This window comes from Haplochromis burtoni, unplaced genomic scaffold, assembly GCF_018398535.1.
Source record: "Haplochromis burtoni strain Fernald_Lab_line unplaced genomic scaffold, NCSU_Asbu1 Contig_31, whole genome shotgun sequence".
In the NCBI taxonomy this organism is placed as follows: domain Eukaryota; kingdom Metazoa; phylum Chordata; class Actinopteri; order Cichliformes; family Cichlidae; genus Haplochromis; species Haplochromis burtoni.
The window spans coordinates 963,894-981,137 of record NW_024582392.1 but is presented as its reverse complement, the minus strand read 5'-3'; the positions used below and the strand labels follow the sequence as shown (position 1 = coordinate 981,137).

Here is a 17,244-nt window from a genome sequence, read left to right as displayed (position 1 = left end):
AGTAAAGCGCTATACAAGTACAGGCCATTTTATCATGTTCTTCTTTTGCTTTTTGATCTAGGACTTTTATTGCATCATTGTTCGGGAGTTGTGTTCCTATAGGTTGAAGCAAATCCTCCTTTTTCCACATCTTCCAGATGTAATCTTTTCTCCAAAGTCCTTGAACTCTCTCATATTGATAGGAGGTGCTGGTTCTTTTTCTTTAAGTGGTACAGAGATGTCGGTTGTCATTATAATTTCTTTTTTAAAAATCTTCCACTCTTCTGGTTTGAATTCTCAGAATTTACTCTTATTTTATTTTGTCTTAATTTTGAATTCGTCCTACTCAAATGATGTCGTTGTTTTCGTATTTATTTCCTGTTTTTAATTTGTCGTTACTTGTTTCAGCCTCAACTGTTATTTTGTTATTATTATCATTTTCAATTTCTTTCTCTAAATACTTCTCTTATTATTATTATTATTATTTTGGAAATTATCAGTATTTGTTTATACTTTATTATTACTCCGGTCTTTTTGTTAATCAATTAATGACTTAAAAAAAATCCTATCCTCAAATGAATGTCAGTGCGCCCCAGGGTGGCTGTGGCTACAGTGTAGCTTGCCATCACCAATGGTTTGAATGTGTGTGTGAATGGGTGGATGACTGAATATGTAAAGCGCTTTGGGATCCTTAGGAACTAGTAAGGCGCTATACATATACAGGCCATTTACCATTTTACCATGAATGAGGTGAAACGTCTTTAAGTAGCTTAAAGAATTGCAGACGCTTCTTTTTCCAAGCTCCTTAAACTGTGATAACCTGGATGACTGAGAAACTTCACAGACATATCTTCAAATCGTTTTTCTTAAAATTGTGTTTAATTCATTTATTTAGTGTTCTTGTTCTATATTATTTATTCATTTTATTATTATTTTCAGTCCCACCTGCGCCCACCAGGGACTGGGGAGTGACCTGCAGTATCACCCTCCCACTGGATTGAGCCAGATAGCACATGAACTCAATCCTCCGACGAGTTGGCACTATTTTTTCTTTTAGTTGTAATACCCTCTTTGGATACAGGGTGTCGCACTCTGATGAATAGACCCATGCTTCCTACTTCTTCACTTTCCCTTAGCGTTCTACCACTTCCAGTTTTATTGGTTTTGCAACATAAGGAAGAAAATTAGAAAGAAAAACAAAGAACTACTACAGTGAAAGACGTACATTTACCCCAATTTGCTGTTTTTATAAGAAGTACAATATCCCAAAGAGCTTTAAAATACGTTATACCATAGAATTTTCATGATGTTGCTTTCATTATCCTCTTCGATTAAGATATTTAAATACAGTGAGTACTTCCTATTTTTACTGTCCTCAATTTTTTTTACCAATTCACTACCTCGACTGGACTTTGATACCAATGTGGAGGTAAAATGAAAAATAAAATTGTTGTATAACAATTAAGGCCTCAGCTGGACTTTGGTTAAGAGAAAATTGCTTGACACTGAGACTGGGGGAGACACACACATGGAAACAAGACAGACTGAAGAGACAGAGAAAACGAGGGACACAGAGGGGGCGAGAGACACAATGGGCAATGAAAGGGAACAGAGTAGATGAACATGAACCTAAGAACTAGAAATATAAATGATTCAACTATAGGAAGAGCAAACTCATGTCACTGAGTTTGCTCTTCACTCAAACATGAATGACACTAAATCAAAGAATATCAATTAAACCACAAAATACATAAATACTGGGTCACAGACCCAGGACCATGACATCAGTATGCTATTACAACATGCGTACCTCCCTTATACTGCATTGTTCCATAAGATCTCAAAATTCCACACAGCACTGGGTGAGAACAGTGAGAATTCAGAAATGTGATTTGATGACATTGAGAATGAACAGCCTCCACAAGGATTTTCATGTTAAGCCAGTGGCTTCCATCTACTGGAAATACTAGCACTTTTCCACCATCACATGACAAAGTCATAACTAAAAACGACAGTAAGAAAGTCCAGGCTGGACATGGCTCCATCTCTGCAAAACAGACAAATTATTGAATCAACAAATATTTTCAATTCAAATTATGCAGTCCACCATTTTCAGATGTTCAAAACTCACAGTTTAACAAGATTAACCTGAACTAGAATGATGCATAACTCTAATCACATTCAGTCCGTGTGACCACCTGCCCAAGCCAAAGAAAATTTATATATCTGAGCTGCTTGTGCAACAGAACTGAGGACCTGCTGGTTGAACGATGAGTAAATGTATAACTATACATGTCTGACTAAACCTTTTCAGTCTGTTCACTCTTTGCTCCCTTTACCCATGTAAATAAAAAATCTTCCAAAGATTACTATAGCTTTCGGTAAATGCCAAAAACAGCAGCTGTGACAGTATATCTAAACAAGTATGCATTGCATTTTTTATATTGGGAGTGATTTGAAAACAACCACTACCACGAGAACGTATAGAAACAGAAACTTACGAGTAGTGTAGCACCTTTGCTTGCTCGTGTCATGTTCTTAATTCTTGCTTCTCAATTAATTAGCTATCTTAACTATTTGAACACTGAGATTGTCAGACATTCAGTTCAAACTGCCTCACCACTGGAAACCCAAGTCCCTGGCAAGACCTTACTATTTACCATCATTAAGCATATAGTGTGAAAGTTAAAAAATGGAGTTGATTGATGCTAATCTCACAGATTTCATAACTAAAAAAATCCATTTCGAACATTGGAACAGTTACAGTAACATTAAAATGCTATCCACCGCAGTTTTTGAGTTTCTTGTTCAAATTTTCTAGTCCTTAGTTTAAAATTGTTTTGTTTAGGTGTGCGTCTATCCTTTGCATTTGTTAGTTACTTCTTGTTTTATTTTGTGTGCTATTTGTATTTAGTTTCACTTCCCCATGTGTCATTACATTGGTTATTTGCACTTGCATGCAAATAATCCCGTAAGTAGAGATATTTATACACACAGCGCTACTTAGCAGAAGTAGCGCTGTGTGTATATATAGCTTCACTTTTCTTCTTGTTCCTTGTAAGAATATCTGTGTCACTTCATACTCTGATAGATGCATTAGAAAGCAACTTGGGATTAGCATCTTGCCCAAAGATATTTGGCATGTAGTTCAATCACTAGAGTGTTGCAAAAACTGGCACTTTGACACCTAAAATCTCTGGAGTCTCTGGAGATGTAACAATAGAGGTAACATATGCAGATAAATGTTTTTTTTACTTAAAGCACAGAATACTATTTGATATGAATATAGGGAAAGTGCAAAGCAGGGTAAAAATAGAGCTGTCATGCAGCAACACATTGACTTCCTTTTTAACTACATGGAAAATTTTACTCCTTTTGAAACAATGAGTCACTACTAATTACGAGTCTTCAGTGTTCCTTAAATGTCATTGTTACACTTACTATTTTGACAAAGTTTAAGATATGCCAGGTCTCTCTTGGAAATGAGATTTTTAATCTCAATGAGAATTTTTACCTGGATAAATAAAGGATTAATAAAAAAATATATATATTTTCTACTTTATTGTTTAGAATAAATTCAAATACACAAAATCTAGTTTCTTCATGTTCATACTCTTCATATTAGTTGTTGTAGTTTAAAAAACAACCCCCCCCCCCAGAAAGGTTTACTAAGGATGCAGCTTGGCTGTGGAAAGATCACTTCAAGGACCTTCTTCTAGCATGAGCACAGACTGAGAACAAAGATCTAGTCCAACTCTCGAGCATATTTCGAGGTGTGTGGGATAAGGCTAAGGCTGGCCTTTGTAACTGATTCTGTTCATAGTATTTTATTATCAGTTCAATACAATTTAAATTTTCATAGAACCAAACGACAGCAACACTTACCTCAGGGCATTTCATATGGTAAACCAAAGACCCTTCAGTAAGAGAGAATAATTAGAATTTCTAAGCTAACTGAGTGACAGAGGGTGATGGGTTTGGTGGTTTCTTATCTCTGCATTTTGAATATAATATAGTTTAATTTCGAACTCCAGCTGACACTGGAGTGGTTTACAGAGGGGTTGGGGTGGCTGCATTTGAGCAGGTAGAGCATCTGTTAATGGGAAGGTTGGTGGTTCATTCCCTGGCTCCTCCAGTCTACTTGTCAAATGTCCTTGGGCAAGATACTAACCCCAAGTTACTCTCTGATGCATCCATCAGAGTGTGAATGGCTGTGAATAGTGTGAACAAGGCAAGCTGGCCCTCCCTCTGGTTTCACTGATCAGTTTTGACCAGCATGTTAATACACACATGCAGATATTTTTAGAAATGTAGTGTTTATTAAAAACAACAGGCACTTAAATCTCTCTTAGAAACGTAGACTATGGTCCTACCTACATTTTGGTATTCTGCAAACCTCAGGTGGGTTTGTTTGCATTTGGCTATAAATATTCATATTTTCTGTGTTTGTATTTTCTCTTTGTGCTTTGTCTGTCAATGTCATGTCATTTTTCTGCTGTGAAGAAAGCTGAGACTTCCTCGAGTCTTGGCTAACTTGATAGCCAAGCTTTAAATGTTTTAGAAAAACCTTAAGAAGCGTGTGACAATCAATTTCTCTACATAAAATTACAGCACATTTCGATGTTCAGATTTAAATATCTGCTGGGCTCACAGCTCTGTGTACTTTAGAAATGATCACATTATTTTTAACTGTCGTTTCCGTTACTACCGCACCCAATTGCAAAGTATACACAGGATGTAACAAAATCATTATCTAGATCTGCTGTAAAATGCGGTGGATTAGATGTCTGGTAGAAAAAAAAACTGAGCACACAGAAACTGTTGATCCCCCCGGCTTGATAACCTAAGTCTCTCTCTACTTGTCTAAACCACAAGAACCGATACACAGACGTAAGAAAGTAGCAGAGTTTCTCATAAACATTGTTATATTTGAATATTAAGAAGAGGTGTCCAAGAGAGCAATCAAGTTTCCCCCTGTTGTTGCTTCTGTTCTCCTCTTATTTTACCTAGCCTGTCAGCTGAGATAGTATAGAATGAACTTCCAATCATATGAGGTGAAATCCCATTTAATGAGTTACTTACAGCAACGACAAATCAAATTAAATGAAAAAAGAAAAAAAAACATGAAGGGAAAGTAAAAAATAAAACACGTAACAAAACCTAAGAAATGATCCACTCAGGCCACTGATTTCTGTACATTTTTTTCTTATCTGTGAGGAACCTTGGAGAAATTTTTGACCAGGACATGTCCTTCAATGCACACATTAAACCAATATGTATGACTTCTTTTTTCCATTTGCGCAACATCTCTAAAATTAGAAATATCCTGTGTCAGAGTGACGCTGAAAAACTAGTTCATGCATTTATTACTTCCAGGCTGGGCTATCGTAATTCATTATTACAATAGTACTAATGAGCCTCCACAAGGATTTTCATGTGAAGCCAGTGGCTTCCATCTAGTGGAAATATTAGCACTTTTCTACCATCACATGAGGAAGTCATAGCTAAAAACGACAGTAAGAAAGTCAAGGCTGGATATGGCTCCATCTCTGCAAAACAGACACATTCTTGAATCAACAAATATTTTAAATTCAAAGAGTTTTGGGGCTTCAGAAGAACAGTATCCATACTTAGTTGGTCACATGATTGTTGGCGTTTGGAAATTTCTCTTTGTTATTGTTAGGGTCTTTAACTTCCAATATAAAGTGCCTTGAGGCGACTATTGTTGCGGGTGGTTTAAATAAAAGTGCATTGAATTGAATTGAATACAGGATCTCTAATATGGACTTCTTCCAAAATGATAATAGTTAACCTTAGCAAACAACTGTCCATTTGCACAATAACTGGAACATCAAATATATTTGCATTATCTTAAGTTTCTTGTTCGAATTTTCTAGTCCCTATTTTAAAAAAATGTTTTGTTTAAGTGTGCATCTATCCTTTGATATTATCCCATTTGTTAGTTACTTCTTGTTTTATTTTATGTGTTATTTGTCACTTGTATTTAGTTTCACTTCCCCATGTGTCATTACGTTGGTGTTTTGCAGTAATCCCGTAAGTAGTTATATTTATACTGGGCTACTTATCAGAAGTAGGACTGTGATTATAAATAGCTTCACTTTCCTTCTTGTTCCTTTTAAGAGCATCTGTGTCCCTTCATACTCTGATAGATGCACTGGAAAGCAACTTGGGGTTAGCATCTTTCCCAATGATATTTGGCATGTAGAAGTTGAATCACTAGAATGTTGCAAAAACTGGCACGTTGACACCTAAGATGTGAGTCTCTGGAGATGTAAGGGAGGGAAGTGAGGGCTTGAGGGGGTATGTGGTATCAGGCCTGCTTTTGAGGGGCTATCTACTCCCTATACAACAGTGTAACCTTGGTTCACATTGTTGGTGAACCAAGGATACTATGAACACTGATTCTGTTCATAGTATTTTATTATCAGATCAATACAATTTATATTTTCATAGCACCAAACCTCAACAACACTTACCTCAGGGCATTTCATATGGTAAATTAAAGACCCTTCAGTAATAGAGACTAATTAGAATTTCTAAGCTAAAATTACAGAGGGTGATGGGTTTGGTGGTTTCTCATCTCTGCATTTTGAAGATAATGTGCCTTGACTTCAAACTCCAGCTGACACTGGAGTGGTTTACAGAGGGGTTGGGGTGGCTGTATTTGAGCAGGTAGAGCATCTGTTAATGGGAAGGTTGGTGGTTCATTCCCTGGCCCCTTCATCATTCTATCATCCATTAGAGTGTGAACGGTTGAACAAGACAAGCTGGCCCTCCCCCTGGTTTCACTGATCAGTTTTGACCGGCATGTTAATACAGACATGCAGATATTTTTAGAAATGTAGTGTTTATTAAAAACAACAGGCACTTAAATCTCTTTTAGAAACTTAGGCTATGGTCCTACTTACATTTCGGTATTCTGCAAACCTCAGGTGGGTTTGTTTGCATCTGGCTATAAATATTTGTGTTTGTAAGTTGTCTTTGTGCTTTGTCTGTTAATTTTATGTCCTTTTTCTGTTGTGCAGAAAACTGAGACTTCCTCAAGTCTTGAGGAACATTCATTTTCACAAAATACTTACCTAACATCTAATAGGTGCCTGAATTAACCATGAATTAAAATACGAAAATAATTTTTATGAAACATCTATTAACACACTCACTAACTGTTAGTGAGTGTGTTAGTGAGTGAGCATTAAGTGTCACATTAAAATAACCTTCTCCTGTTTTAATCATTGTGGTTATGTTGTCCTGATTTAGGTGTTTATTGTGTTTGGACTTAATGCAATTCAGAATAATGAACTACATGGTCAGAGTTTGTTAAAATGTCTAGTAAGGATGTATATGGGTGTTATGCTACACTGCATGCCTTGCTTTTGCCATGTTTACCTTGTTATTTCCTCTAATTATTAATTAATGACCAGCACAAGTTGGCTATAAGTTAAAGCTCTTGCACAAGCATCAAATCCTTATGTATCAGGTCTGCATTATTTAAGCATGTAGTTTTGCTCTTATATTTACAGCATGAACAACAAGATGTGCATGCAAATGTTTTAAGAAGCGTGTGACAGTCAGTTTCTCTATATAAATTTACAGTACATTTTCATGTTCAGATTTAAATATCTGCTGGGCACACAGCTCTGTCGTTTCCGTTATTACCGCACCCAACTGCAAAGTATACACAGGATCTAACAAAATCATGACCTAGATCTGCTGTACGAAGCTGTGGATTAGATGTCTGTAGCTTTGTGGAAAAAAAGCTGTGCATAAAAACGTGAAAAGTGAGCACACACAAACTGTTGATCCTCCACTTCTAAACCACAAAAATCGATACACAGATGTAAGAAAGTAGCAGAGTTTCTCATAAACACCTTTATGTTTGAATACTAACACGAGGTGTTCAGGAGAGCAATCAAGTATCCCTCTGTTGTTGCTTCTGTTCTCCTCTTATTTTACCTAGCTTGTCAGGTGAGATAGTATAGAATGAACTTCAAATCATAACAGGTGAGATTGTATTAAGTGAGTTACTTACAGCAACGACAAATCAAATTAAATAAAAAAAAACAACCCAGGAAGTGGAAGTGAAAACACGTGACAAAGCCTACGAAATGATCCACTGACGCCACTGGTTTCTGTACATTTTTTCTTATCTAATGTTATCAGACTCTGCCACTTTTGCAATATTTATCTGTGACTCCATTGTTTTTACACTAAGAAGCCAAGTGTGTCTCAAAAACAAATGGACACTTTTCTCTTTTCAGAGAGTGTGGCAGCTCCAGTCAGGCCTTTTGAGAAAATGAGAGACGCAGAAGAGCACATGACGACGTATCTGTCCCCAGAGACAGCAGCTAGTTGTCAAAAATGCACACGTGCTCACAATGGTTGTTTTCCCCTTTTCAGCTACACTGGCCTCATGACCTTATGACCATGTCCAAAGAGTTAGATTCTTCTGCTCAATATGTACGCACAACAAATGGATGACACTTTAACCAGGAGGTGAGGCTATAAGCTATGAAGGTTTTTTAGAAACAAACTGTTGGTAATACATGTGCTGAGTTTTGTATTATCTTTTAAATTTGCTTGCTTAACTCGTTTTATTTTTTGTTTTGTTTTTTACATGTGAAGGATTTTTATTGTTCTGCTGCACTTCTTTTCAGTGTTGCTATCTTCCCAGAGCTCTGAAATGGCAAACATATGGGCTTAATTTGGGCTACTTTTGACATAACTCAGGTGGTTATTGGAATAACTTATCAAGTTATATTTTTTTGATCCAAACACTGCCTGAAAGCTCAAATTGACCTGAGTTGCTGGTAGTATTGTATGGGCCTGATGATACCTGGCATCTAACATCTGACCTTAAATTTTTTAAGCAACAGGAGAGTAGCAACATTTACCAGATTTCCCAGAGTCAATGATGTCAGTCGAGGACAATTATGGCCATAGAAAACTGTAGATGTGGGTCTCAGCAGGATCAAACGTTTATTGTTATCTGGGATTTGACTTTTGAATTTTTAGCAAAAAACAGCCGAACTCCGCTCCACCTGCTGGTTCTGTTCTTTGAAAGTATGGTAGAAAAATATTGGCCACTCTGAAAATAAACCCCAAACAAAAACAAAAAGAAAACAAGAAAATAAAATTAACATGAAAAACTGCTTTTTAGTTTCTTTGTAGCTTTTAATTGTTTTCACATGATAAAGTTTATTATCACATCTATTCATGCTTGGACTTCTTTGTCTTCAACAAAAATGTAATTAGACATTAACAAGAAGCCCAAACGAAGGTAATGATCAGCAAACCAAATACTACAAGGACTGCCATCACATCTAGGCAATGATAGGCATACCAAGGCAGCTTATATGACTCACTGCGTAGATGTGCTGCACCCTTGTGCCTCATGACATACTCTATCCGGAAAAGTCAACATCCAATTTTGTCACGTCAACTATTTCAGCCACTCCCCGGGCCTTCATATGTAACAAGTTGTCCTGCTGGTCAAAAATGAGAGGAATGCCCAGAACTGGCAAGCCATGGTAGATGGCTTCGTACAGGCCATTGGTGCCTCCATGTGTGACAAAAACCTTGGTTTTAGGGTGGCCTAGTAGATCATTCTGAGGCAGCCATTCAACCAGCATGGTGTTGTTTCCCAGAGTGGCTGGTCTTTTCCCAACATGTCTCCACACAACCTTCTGAGGGAGGCTGGCAAATGTTGAGGCAAATCTCTTTGTTAACTCAGGTCCAAGGTCACTCAGCAGGGTGCCCAATGTCACGACTATCACATGTTTACCAGAACTCTGGACGAATTCCTCAAACTCTGATGGGAGAGGCTTTGAAGGCTTACCTTGAAAGCCTCCGATGTAAACGACGTTGGGCATGGTGGGACGAGGGAACTCAAATGTAAAGTCGACACGCATGAGTCAGAGGTCAGCCTTTTGGACTAGAGACATAAGCTTTACACCTTTTCCAAATAATGATCGCATAGAGGTTGGTAACATGGACTGGCAGCATAGTAGTGAATGTAAGCCATTATGTTGTGATAAAATATATTTCTGATTCTTTGGAAAAAGTCCATTTTGTCAGAGTTACAGGAGAACAATACAGGAACATAGGACAATGGAGTAGGAGCAATAGCATAGTGCGCCTCTCCACTGAAAAACCAGCGTACATTGTAAACCAAGGGAACTCGAAGATAATTTGCGAGTAGCAGTACACCTGGAAATGCAAGATGAGTAAGAAAAAGATCATATCCAGTTTCATTCAGCTCTTTAATCAATGTCTTATTCTCAAAAATCCTGCGAACAAGCTTTGTCACAGTTTGATGGCTTTCATGTACCATTTTAAAAAGGCTGTAAAACTCAACGAATGTCCATAGTGAACTTTTGCGCCGGATCTCAAGGAAGTCAGAGCTGCTGAAAACAGTACAAAAAATGCCAAGGCTGGACATGACCCCATTTCTGCAGAAGAGACACATTATTGAATTAAATAGATTAAGGTTCAATGAGTTCTTGACCTTCAGACGAACAATTCTCCTGTTGTTGAAAATGGTTATACTTTAAGCAAACAATTACTCAACTACTTTTCAACAAAACTGGAATATTTATATCGATTTTAATAATTCAATCCAAAATTTACATGGGATACCGTGAGGTGTTTACATGCTTGTGAGTGCTCAGCCCACAGGAAATACCCTAGGTTTTGGGTGCAGTCTGTACATGAGAGGCCAGAGTGGGAACCCTATACTACTAGTAGTAGTAGTATAGTGTTAGTGTAATCTCAGATACAGAGCACCTACAGGTTTCGTCCTTGTTGTGGAACACTGAACCAGGTCTTTATGCTCTTAAGGATATTCAAGGGTGTCCCGAATTTTCTCCAACCAGTCTACATGTGTTTTGTGGAATCGGACAAGGGTTTTTAACCAGACCCCTCATAATGCAACACTGGTGGTGCTTCCAGAGCAACCAAATGGCCTGTTGCCGCAAGCCATTTGGTTCCTGTACTACCACTGCAGGGGTTTGGTCCACGTTGCGGGCTGGATGGATTGATGGATGGGTGGGTGAGTGGATGGATGGACGAGTGGAATGACGGAACAAAGTTAGTTATAATTTGTACGTCTATTTGGTATTTGTTGAGCAGTATGTATGTGCATGATTTTGTTTAAGCCTGTTATGTCCATTTGTTTACATTATTTTAGAATATGGAACATGTTTTTGTATTTTAAATTGACTTTTTGTGTTTTGTGTATTAAGATTTGACATATTTATGCCTTTTCTTTTCTAAATCTGATCATTTGGCTTATTGGTATTTTCCAATGTTTACCCAGATGCAGGACTCAGGGTATGAATAAAAAATGAAAAAAGAAAACTTGGATGCTGCTAGCATAATGGACAGGTTTTTGACGGAGCTGCTACACAAAGCAGAAGATGAAGCATCGCCAGTTTCCAAACTAACTTTCTTCCAAGCCAAAGATTAGAAAATATGATGAGGCATATCTTGGCTTTGGCTTCACCTACACAAGTACCAAGGTAGGTCTCCCCAGCAGAATTTGTTTACCCTGCGTCGGGAGCACGTGCTGGGCTCTCCAAATCACGTACCAACAGTATCCCACATTCTTGATTTTTAGTTCACTGTCAGGGACCAAGCAGTAAAGCATAAAGGACACAGGTGGTTTTAATTCAAAAAAGGGGTTTTATTGACCCAAAAATATGAAAACATATTTAACAAAGCCAAAACTTAAACAGGCAGACCAATAAAAGAGGTCAACTCAATAGACTAAACTCAAGATAATAATTAACAAAACCTCAAACAAACATATGATAAACTGACCTGCTGAAATGACACAGGGGAACTTAAATACTGGTTTAGCTAAACCAAATGACACACACGGGGGAAAACAAGATGGCTGCCATATAACCAACTAATACAAAACAATTAAACAAACATGAAACACCCCCCAGGCAATGAAGCATGTGGTGCAATCCAATTAGGCTGTCAGTGGTACTTCAGGTCTCCCAGCCCTTTGCCACACCTTTTGCCAGACAGGAGGAGAAGCCAACCCCCAGGTAACTCAAACAAAGAAAGATGTATTAATATAACATAAAACAGAACTTTGACCTTGCAAGGTTAATATGTGTGCACGCCATATAAACATTGGAAGGTGTGATGGAAAAATGAATACATTTAATAAAGAAACGATATTGAACAATAAATAGAATATTTTAAAGTAGTGACTGTAAATTAAACTAAAGTGAATCAACGGGTGGTGAGGTGTGGAGCTTACCATGTGTGGCATGCCATCACATTCACAAACACTTCTTATAATGACTAACTACTCCCGAAATTTTGGAGATGTTGCCTCTTTACAGATAATATAATTACACCATGACGCCTCTGACTTTATATAGTGGGGCGATCGTGGCTCAAGAGTTGGGAGTTCGCCTTGTAATCGGAAGGTTGCCGGTTCGAGCCCCGGCTCGGACAGTCTCGGTCGTTGTGTCCTTGGGCAAGACACTTCACCCGTTGCCTACTGGTGGTGGTCAGAGGGCCCGGTGGCGCCAGTGTCCGGCAGCCTCGCCTCTGTCAGTGCGCCCCAGGGTGGCTGTGGCTACAATGTAGCTGCCATCACCAGTGTGTGAATGGGTGGATGACTGGATATGTAAAGCGCCTTAGGGACTAGTAAAGCTAAATACAGGCCATTTACCATAATTGTAACTGCTCCTGAAGGTTTTTCATGTTCGAAGTAGAATAAAGGGCCATGCTCCAACTGATGTTTAGCCAGTATTTTAATCTTCTTTTCACCAGCAAACACCGTGAAAAACTATGGTGAAATGATCACTGTGAAAAACACAGAATCAAATTTACCATCACTAGTGTGCGCTTTCTACTGAACATTCATGAGCAATTGTAGTGCATCACAAACTATCAGTTCATATTAACATATTTTGATCACAGCTGCATTTTTCCACAACTGCACACTTCATTATGCTCAACTACATCTAGGATACAGCCGATACGCTATTGATCGACATGTGGTTTAGTGTTAAACTGAGATAAAGTGCAGCTCAAGTGATAAGGGAGTCATAACAGGACAGTTTCTTCACATATGAGTTGGCTTTATGAATTAAAATAATTTTTTGTGGTTAGGAGTCATCTGCAAAACATTTTATTTGTTTTCGGCATATTTAGAGAATATGTTTTTCAGTATTTATTTTCACCAGAGGCAAAACAATTAAATATTTACTTGCAAAATTTGCATTTAATAGTCTAAAACCTGCCAGCAAATAAGATCAGCTCAACATTAAAGTAAAGTTTTTTCTTTACTGACGTACCTATACATCGTTTCCTAGAATGAGGCCAGGGCACATCCTGCCCATCTGTTAAATGAATGTTTCAGTTTACACTGCTGACCACATAGTCTCACTTCTCAGTAATAAATCGGGCACATGTTTTTTGTTTGCAGTGCATACATGTTGCCATTTTTTCATGTGCTGCACACAAACAATCTGATGATGTGAAGACTCCAGCCACACCTAAAGTAACAGGGAACAACTTTATTAAGTAACCAACGCGTTTTGGCTTGTGGCCTTGATCAAGGCCATTTGTTGCTGCACACAAACAAGCAGAAAGCTCTGCATGTTTTCATGCTGCAGGCAGCAATGAAGCAATTTCCCTTTTTAAAGTGTTAAAGCCTGCATGCTTAGCTGATAAAAGTAAGAAATGGGGAAGTTAAAAGAGCCCGTTATTTGATGGAAACATCGCTCTTCTATACCTTTCTGGGTTGTAATTTCAAAAGTTCAAACACTTTCATGCTTTTCAACACTTTTTTTTATGTCTTGCCAGAGCAAATATGCAATAGAGTACCATGTTCATGGTTAACCAAACTAGTAATTAGGGATTAAGCAAAACTGCCTGTTAGAGTTCTTCTTAAAACTGTGCTGTGCATTATTATTACAAGTGGAACTAACTATTGGTCTGTGGGTTTGTCACACCCAAACACCCACAAAAGTACAATAAATGTATCTATATCAGCAGTCGCTACATCATCTGTAATGACAGCAAGCATTGTGAGGAGGATTACTAATCACACAAATGTAAATGTAAAGAAAGGGATTAAAATTTTCATGATGCCACGCTTGCTTTGAAGTGTTAAAATCAAACGGACAGAAACCCCGCAGAGCATTACGTTCCCCCACCCTGACAGTAACAATCATTTCATTACTCCAACACAACAGGGCATAACAAGTGCAGGTTTATCTAAATTATCCATTTATTTTGAACATGTTTAACATGTTCTAAACACAGATATGTGACCACTAATTCCAACACATAATGAAAAGAATGCAGTGTTTAAAGAATGAAAAACAATGTAATGTACAATGCAGTCAGTTTTTGAAGGTGTCAGTGTCACAGTTGTGCAATGACTGCTGCTTTTCTGTGGCTTGTACCGCACGCACTCAGCAACAGCTATAAAAAACATTTGATAAAAGCACAGAAGCGGCCTGTGATCAGCAATTAAAAATACAGTAAATATGAAACCAATTTTAGTAGTATGCCAGTGTTCTCTCCTGATCTATTCTTAAAGTAAAAGTTCTCAGTGTAAGGTGTTTAAATAATACAAATTTCAAAGACTAAATTACATTTACTTTAGAAAAATAATATCATTAGCAACTGGTTGTTGATACTGACTCCGTCAAAATGAGTGAGGCTTATTCAGAGCAATTACAATCATGCATACAAAATAAAGACAATGTGTTTTAAACCAAAAGAGAAAATGTGTTCCACTGGCTTTCAGTTATTCACAATATACAAGACAACAGAACAAAAAGAGATAAAAGTATTTATATATATTTATATAGTAACTTGTGCCCAAACTGTTGTTGCAGGAAAAGAGAACAATAATTAACTGGATGAAGCACAGTATAATAAACAAACTCATGTGAATCATTCGTGTTAAACTCCTGTTAAACATCTGCATTTTGTGCCACTGGTACACTGCTGAACTCTGACACAAAGATCTGACGAAAATGCTGAAGCATCTGTCTGATTTGAGCAGGAATATCCATGACATGGAGGTAAACCAGGGGGTTCAAAACACTATTCAGACACACAAGACCACGACTGATCTGATGAGCACAGAAGACTGTCTTATCCCATGATGGATACTTCTTGTTGGTTGAATAAAGTACTCTTGAATAAAGGCTGAGGTTCTTAAAAATATGATAGGGGATGTAACAGACCGAGAAGAGCAAAATCAAAATGAACATCAACTTTAAGCTTCTTTGTTTCACCACCTTATCAATGGTATTAATGCGGCAGAGAACAAGAGTCACATGTCCATAGCAGCCAAGTAAGATAAGGAGTGGGATAACAAACCCAGTGAATGTCCAGCCCACACTGTATTTCAGGTAATCCTCCACATACTCTTTAGAGGTGGTATGGTAGCATTTTTCAGTTCTATTTGGTTCGTTTTTGGGGAAGAACATATCTGGAAAACTTTGAACACTCACCAACAGCCAAACCATGACTGAGATAGCCACAGAGTGAGTCACAGTTATTCTTCCCATCACTTTCATTGGATGGACAATAGCCAGGTACCTGTACACACTTATACAGGTGAGGAATCCAATGCTGCCGTATAAATTCAAGTTGAAGCAGAATCTTGTGATCTTGCAGAAGGCATTTCCAAATATCCATTTACTCTTCATAAAGTAGTACGCTGACAAAAATGGGAGTGTTGGCAGGAACAAAAAATTGGCAATTCCAAGGTTCAGAAGAAACACATTAATGTGTCCAAGAATTTTCCATTTCTGAAGCACAGACTTTAGTCCCCATACATTAGCTCCAAGACCAATGATGAACACAGAGGTGTAAATAGCAGGCAGAGTTCTATACTCATAGACTGAACGAAACCACTGAGTTGTATTCATTCTGTTTCCTAAAAACCCAATACATTAAAACTCTTCAGTGGCAGAGGTGGTTTTTGAGGGGGCAGAGAAGGTATGACCTATTTGTTGAAAGAAAACTTCCTGTTTGACACATTTCAGTCATCTCAAAATCCTATTTGACATCTCAGAGTAACGCCTCATGCACAGATTCACACATGCGTATAATCTCTATGTAGGCTGTTTCCTTGTTTGTGCATAAAAAAGGAAGTGCCAAAAACAAAAATGATATACCCTTTTGGTTAAAATTCAAGAAAAGGGGATTTCTAAAAATAGGTGCTCTGCTAAAAATGTTGTTTGAAATTCTTTATGGTGTAAACCCACAGTCTATATCCACATGTTATTTTGTAAAAGGTTAGCAGTCAGTATTAATGTATATAACTCTAACAGGAAGAGAGACAAGTGAGTGAATTTAGCAGACAAAGGGCAGGTGCAGGTTAGCTGTACTGAATGTGTGGGTGGGCAGTTTTATGGCTGAAAAGAAAGGTAAAAATTTCCCTTCAGTTACGGTTTTGAATGTGAAAGTGGAAATCTTAGTCTGTGTCATGATCCTTGGTTCACACACAGTGATGACTCAAAAGCAGACTCAATACAAAATTCACAGGAATTATATACAAATGTATTTCTTTAACAAAAATGAACAGGAACAACAAAGGGAATAATAATATAACTCAAGCCGAGGAAACCAGAAACTGAAATGCCCTGGGAAGCTGTGATCAGGACCGTGGCAAGCTGCAACAGAAAGGGGAATAATTACCTGAGTGCAGGAAAGTGGTGAGTTAACAAACTAAACATGAGTTAGAATATTGGTTACAATCAGAGTCAGACCGTGGGGCTCGGAGGGGAAGGTGTCCATGTGAGAAAGTCTGAGGAGGGAGAAATGGAGGCTCAGGGAGTTCCCTTGCACGCAAAACAGGCAGGAGGACTGGCAGGAGAGGTCTTCAAATGCTGGACTTGACAAAGGGTTGTGGTGACCGGTTTAACTTGCGAGACATGGAACGTTGGATGTACGAGCAGCAGAATGTTCTTAGCATCTAACTAGACCTTCTGCCCAGGCCGATATTCAGGGGCTGGGCTGCAGCAGAGGTTCGCATAGTGTGCGTGTCGCTTCTTGGTCTTCTTGGTCATTCAAAAAAATCCCGAAGCACATCATTGACCAAGGTTTTGGAAAACCGCAGGGGAGTTAGTTAAGCCAAACAGCAGGACCATATACTTAAAGTGCCTCAGTGGAGTTTTATAGGCGGTCTTCCACTCATCCCCCTCATGTATCTGAACAAGGTGATAGGTGTTCCGTAGATACAACTTAGTAAGA

The 17,244-nt window shown here is 38.1% G+C and overlaps 1 protein-coding gene and 1 pseudogene across 1 annotated transcript; both read right to left on the bottom strand.

Moving 5' to 3' along the window:
* Nucleotides 1–48: 48 nt before the first annotated feature.
* LOC121814270 lies at nt 49–11,613 on the bottom strand (annotated as a pseudogene).
* Nucleotides 11,614–13,443: 1,830 nt separating this feature from the next.
* LOC102292432 (P2Y purinoceptor 1) lies at nt 13,444–15,980 on the bottom strand. Its single transcript, XM_005918788.3, has one exon. It carries the CDS (start codon nt 15,915–15,917, stop codon nt 14,952–14,954), a length of 966 nt encoding a protein of 321 aa, XP_005918850.1. The 5' UTR covers nt 15,918–15,980; the 3' UTR covers nt 13,444–14,951.
* Between the last annotated feature and the right edge of the window lie 1,264 nt (nt 15,981–17,244).

Excerpts from the sequence above, each read along its gene's own strand:
- LOC102292432 (XM_005918788.3), bottom strand. The coding sequence starts at position 15,917 with ATGAATACAACTCAGTGGTTTCGTTCAGTCTATGAGTATAGAACTCTG.